This window comes from Harpegnathos saltator, unplaced genomic scaffold, assembly GCF_003227715.2.
Source record: "Harpegnathos saltator strain DR-91 unplaced genomic scaffold, Hsal_v8.6 scaffold486, whole genome shotgun sequence".
Taxonomy (NCBI): domain Eukaryota; kingdom Metazoa; phylum Arthropoda; class Insecta; order Hymenoptera; family Formicidae; genus Harpegnathos; species Harpegnathos saltator.
This window is the reverse complement of record NW_020230300.1, coordinates 281,876-287,875: the sequence shown is the minus strand read 5'-3', so window position 1 is coordinate 287,875 and position 6,000 is coordinate 281,876. Positions and strand designations below refer to the sequence as shown.

Sequence of the window (6,000 nt, the reverse complement as noted above, 5' to 3'; positions counted from 1 at the left end):
TTATTACAGCAATTTTTGTGTAACCATAGGTAAGTAAAAAATTCGTGTTATTTTCGGGTGGGTCCCGTCATGGAACCAATACAGCACAGACAACTCGAAATATCAACGAAGTATTTGGTGAAAACGTGGCTAATAAACGCACAGTACGTCGATGGTTTGAGAAGTTTCGTTCTGGCGATTTTAATATTGAAAATGATCCACGTGGACGACCCGAGACCAAAGTGGATAATAATGAACTGAAAGCTGTAGTGGAAGCGGATACACCTCAAACTACGCGAGAATTAGCAGCAAGGTTTAACGTTACTATTAGAGCATTTGAAACAAATCGGTAAAGTAAAGAAGCTGGATAAGTGGGTGGTTCCGCGTGAATTAAACGAGCGTTAGAAGAAAAATCGTCTCGAAATTTGCCTTTCTTGATTATCACAGCGTAAAGGCGAACTATTTTTACATTATATTGTTACGTGTGATGAAAAATGGATTCTTTTCGACAATTGCAAGCGTTCGGCACAATGGTTGGATAAAGATGAAGTACCGAAACACAGTCCAAAACCAAATATTCACCAAAAAAAGCTATTGGTGTCAGTTTGGTGGTATTATCTACTTCAACTTCATGAAACCTGGTTAATCGATTACAGCAAATGTCTACTGTAACCAACTGGACGAAATGATAAGGATGCTTGCGATTAAGCAACCGAGACTGGTCAATAGAGACAGGCCAATCCTCTTGCAAAACATTGCTCGACCACATGTCGCACAAACAACGTTGTTCAAACTACAAGAGCTGGACTTGGAAGCTCTCCGTCACCCACTGTATTCACCAGACCTTGCACCAACTGACTACCACTTCTTCCAGGCACCGCACCATATCTTGCAAGGAAAAATATTCAATTTTCAACAAGCTGTGGAAAATGCTTTCTGCGATTTCATCGTCACCCGCTCTTCAGGCTTCTTCGCTACTGACATGAATAAGCTACCGTTAAGATAGCAGAACTGTGTCGATGGTTGGACGTATACTTTGACTAATGGTACTATTTCTAGTTTGAGATATAATGAACCAAACTTTTGATTCGAAATCGAACATTTTATACTTAATAACCTAATAATTTCTAGTTCGTTTCTTACGAATTCTTCCTGAGAACTATCAACTTCCCTCGGACCTGAGTCGAATTCGAGACTTGTCTTCCGCGACAGCTTCGCCGATTTGCCCGGAGCTATGCGTACCATCGCCACAGGCCGAGTCGTCCCCAAGAACGCTCTCCTCCGAGGAAGATCGACCGTGATGGTGCATCATCGACATGCGCTCCATGTCGACGAATCTCTAGGATAGACTCGCCGGGTCCGCCAGCGCGAATACGCGCGTCGTACGCACCCTCTCTCTCTCTCTCTCTCTCTCTCTCTCCCCCCTCTCTCTCTCTCCCCTCTCCCTCTCTCCCCCCCCTCTCTCTCTCTCGCGTGCGCTTCCTCTATATTTATAGCTAAAGATAAATATACATCTTGGCGCAGGTCCAATCGCCCATATATCTACACGCAGTTCGGCTACGGGAAACGGACAAACTCCGTAATAGCAGCTGTGTCAGTGCTATTAGTGACGTCGCGTGCGACGTAGGTAGGAATCGCCGGAGGAGCGGATTACGGACGCGTGAACAGGGAAGAAAAAATGCAGCAGGAGAGTAGGCGCGAGTAGGAGAGACGTGTCAACTTCCTGTCGAACTCTCTTTCTCGCGGACTCTCCTTTCGCCGAGGGCATGTAAAGCCACCCCCGTTCAAGTGCGCGAGTGTGAGTCACGTTTGATTGGAAGATTACGAGATGCGACCGTGTCTGCCGAGGATGGAGGAGACTCTGTGCGCCGCGACGAGCGGCCGTTTCTGACCGACCGGCGTCTAGGATAAATTTAATTCACGCCGAGCCGCTGAATTTGGGTTGATATCGAGTGCTGATTGAGTGAGTAGAGCGTTGCAACGCGCCTTGCGATATTGCGTAAGAGCTCTCCACTTCAGTCGACGCTTCATCGGTGGATATCGCGATCGAACAGCTCTGCTTTGCTCTGATAGACGTTCGTCCGTATCATCCGGCGGTCCGTCTTGCGCGGACCTCGGATCTCTTACGTACGTGGAACATTGGGGAAAAAAGGCGCACGCTACGTGGCATTGAAATTTTATAAATAAACCGCCGGTGTGTGCTTGGCGCATGGTTCTCCAAGTGTCACGGTTGTCGTGCACGCGTGTGCCCACATTGTCCGAAATATGCGCGACGAGCGGAGCGACATGATCGCCTCAGCGAAGAGCTGAAACCGTTCTGCTCGTTTTTTCCATGATTTTCTCTGCCAACTGCACATCCCGATCGTCTTACCTCGGCTACGTGCACCGGTAAACAATGTCGTGACATTCTTAAGCGTAGATCACAGCAACACGTCGCAATTAAATAAGTAAATTACGATACGCTCAAGATTCGTCTGAGAAAACGCTCGTCCGTCGTCATTCCGTTTCGCGATATGTATCACTATCTTGGCGCAGGTAGCATAAGTTGTGACTAAAAGATGTGACCTTCGCGCGCAGGATGCACTCCATGTATTCATCGAAGAAAGGCGACCCTCTTTGCCCCTTGGGTTTTCACCCGCAAGTTCGGTGGCCGACACGTTGCAAACGCTGCTTCAGGTAATGAATCCGCAATTAGACGAGACTGAAGGATCATTAGATAGGATGACAATCGGTATGATAATATCGGTATAATAAAAACGCGCGGTTCGAATGAACGATTACGATCTTCAGGGACTACAAAGAGCATGGCGGCAGGAGAAACAGCCTCGGAGACATCACGGCCTCGTCTCCTAGTCTCTCGTCGGACTCGACGCGGTAGGTTTCGTTGTTGTACATTACAAAATTGTCCATTGTTACATAACATGTGTTTGTTGCCGGCGCACTCCTCAAGATCAAGATTGATCGCTATTCATGTTCATTTCTATGTTCTACGATAAACATTCGAAATACATTACATGTTGAATGACATTTTTCTTAATTAAAATTAAATTTAAATTTAATTAGATTTATTTGAACTCAACAAATTAAAACTAAAGCTAAATTTAATTATCATTTTCTTTTCAGTCGGAGGGTATATAAATGAAAAAAACTTGCAAGAATAATTGTATAGTAATATTTTTGCCGGAATCATTTGCAAATCGACAATGATTTCTGTGGACTACGTTTTTGAGCCCGCGTGTCGCCATTTCTATGAATTTTCGGTGTTACGGATTTTCTTTTGTCGAAATCTTTGAAGATGGATGTCCCTGGTTCAGTGAACGTGTTATTTGATAAATACTTGGTTACTCGTATAGCTTTTTATGTAAGCTTGCAGATGCATCTTCAATATTTCTATTCGATTAAATCAACGCGAGGTCTTTCTTCTGTGAACAATAGAACGACTCTCGGTTGTCGGTAGAAACGGTGCGGTTTCGTGACACAGAAACTTTGAAATTGATGATGGTGTCACTTAGTGAAGATTCCAACATTTCTTGGCAAAGACTCGAATGAAACGTAGTTGAGATACAAACCAGTTAGAGCTACAAGCCGCTGCCATTTCTAACGACGACTCGAGACAGCTATGATTCAACCGCAAGTTAGGATTCATTTTAAGTACGAGTCAACAGCGACTGAGCTGACCCTTTTATTTTCAATGGTATCGATGGTAGAGTCAATTCGATGTGGCGCAATATGGGAAGCTACGTTTTCGAATATCATAGAAAAATTGATTGTTGTCTCGCAATTGAATTATTTTGAAGTGGCTCCGAGAGCAAAAGGACGTGGTCTTCTGCTACGAACTTGGCGAAAGATGAAACCAAGAATAATTATTCACAGCCGGCAGCAACGGCTGGTTGGACATCCTTGATGGATCTCTCTACCATAGATAAGGATTCAGACGATAGTCACAAATTAGAAGGTAATCAAGGCAAGATCTATAAATCAATTAACATCAAGTTCAAGAATATCTCTTTTTCCGATAATCCCATTTTGCATATGATATTTATAATGATATATAATATATGATATATAATTCCTGATTATTTACGCGTGCCAACGCGTATAGATATCAGGAGACCGGCGAAGCTCCAGATAAAGAACGTGATAAGCAACAGCAATGGGGGCACATCGGGCAACGACGTGGAATTTATAATTCAGGTATCTCCTAGCTGTTTAACTCACTAATGCATGGAATGCTCTTCTTTCTGTTATTGCCATAAACAGCACAAACACACGCATGCAAACATCTTCCTCGTAAGAGACGTCCAAGGGTTCAGACAGGTTTTGATACAATTTAGTTGTACCACAGACGGTAGAGTAGCGACATTCGTTGATAACAACAGTCGTGCGAATGTAAAATTCCATTTTGCGCTCTCATTTTTGTCACACCACTTTAGGTAAGGAAATCACGGCCGGCACCGCCGAAACAGGTGGTCCACGACGGACTGGATAATGTGACGGTAAAAGGACAGGAAACTGAGGAGGTGAGACCGCCGAGACACTTTTTTGTTAATACGAAACGTTTTTATTAATGACGTACACGGAAACTTCTAGGATCGATCATAATCAAACATATGTATCGTCATATACATAAAGCAAACCTTGTACATAAACCAATCTAATAATATTACATATCGTGAATTGTGAAACACTCGCGACAGCCCCATCAGGACTTTAAATGCGCTATCTTCATTTACGTGTTATTAATTAACTCGTTCGACTATTAACTAACTGTATGATCGTGCAACATTATGTCTATCTTTTATATAATCCAAATATATATTTCTCTCTGAAGAAATTCCTGGATTAGCATACAGCCCTTCTATAGATATGGATTATTTTTGACTTTACTTGTTTTTAAATGAAGAGAAATGTTTTTCAGCAAAAATACCGAAAATTTTTATGACTAAATCGGGTACACTCTATCGAGTGGTGATATTTTCAACTTCCAGTACTGAAAATTGACTATGCAGACCGGAAGTTGAGTTTTCTAAATGAAACACTTTTTATTGCATATTCGAATTACATACAAAATAAAAATAAGAAACTTTTGTTTCAAACATTTTTTTTCTAAAATGCCTCCAATGATCTTGAAATGATATCCAGTCAGAACTATAATGTTGATTCGATGATGATTTGACGTTTATTGGAAATAGTCGATAAACCGTTGAATCGACGTTAATTCAACCCTCATAGAAGTATGATATGACAATGTTTTCACGCAGCCGCTGCGAAGCGGCATAAGTCGGGCCTGCTATCTCAATAAGTGGATAAGCAAATATTGTTTGATAAATTATCCACCCCGTTTACCGGGTCTCACCGTCCTTGATTACAGGACTATAGAATAAAAAAAGTGTTTTGTTTCGGAAGGAAGACCAACTGTTTCCTGCATATTTTGACGTGCTGAAACAGAATTTGTTTCCCAAAAATTCGTATTACGTCACATTTATAAGATACACGTGGTAAGAGGATTCAAAATCAAATTGCAAATTATTAGGAGTGTGATTTAGTTTTAAGGGTATTTTTCGAAAACTGATTTATTTAAACAAGATAATAAACGAATGCCTTAATCAAAATATTTTCCTTCGTTTTCTAGTATTTTTTCCTATTTTTCTGAGATGAATTCCGCGACGAGATGTTGATTCAATTTTCAACAAATTTTCGTATTTGTTCGAAGTTATGAAAGTATATCCTCTAGAGACATGTTGCATCGACCGGAATAAGTGATAATCGGATGGAGTAATGTCTGGAGAAGACGCGGGGTTAGGTTAACGATAAGAGTTCCCATTCCAGCTCTAATAGCGTTTACTTCACTGATAATGCAATATGAGGTCGAGTATTGTCGTGAAGAAGAATCACTTCGTTTATTCGTAATTGGTAATCGTTTTTGGTCCAATGCTTGCTTCAATTGGTATAATTGTTGTCGATAACGATCAGCGGTGACAGTTTTATTCGGATTTAACAGTTCATAGTACACAATATTTT

General features: G+C 41.6%; 1 protein-coding gene across 3 annotated transcripts in view; it reads left to right on the top strand.

Moving 5' to 3' along the window:
- Nucleotides 1-1,516: 1,516 nt before the first annotated feature.
- Nucleotides 1,517-6,000, top strand: part of LOC105189996 (kinectin) — a 34,274-nt gene continuing 29,790 nt past the window's right edge. Inside the window, exons 1-6 of one of the 3 annotated variants that reach the window (XM_025302343.1) lie at nt 1,517-1,942; nt 2,557-2,655; nt 2,770-2,853; nt 3,777-3,934; nt 4,082-4,173; nt 4,413-4,499. In XM_025302343.1, the coding sequence (XP_025158128.1) occupies nt 2,558-2,655; nt 2,770-2,853; nt 3,777-3,934; nt 4,082-4,173; nt 4,413-4,499 (519 nt within the window). In that variant the 5' untranslated portion in view covers nt 1,517-1,942; nt 2,557. Of the gene's footprint in view, nt 1,943-2,556; nt 2,656-2,769; nt 2,854-3,776; nt 3,935-4,081; nt 4,174-4,412; nt 4,500-6,000 lie in introns of those variants that run through there. The other 2 variants (XM_025302344.1, XM_025302345.1) reach the window with 2 other exon arrangements.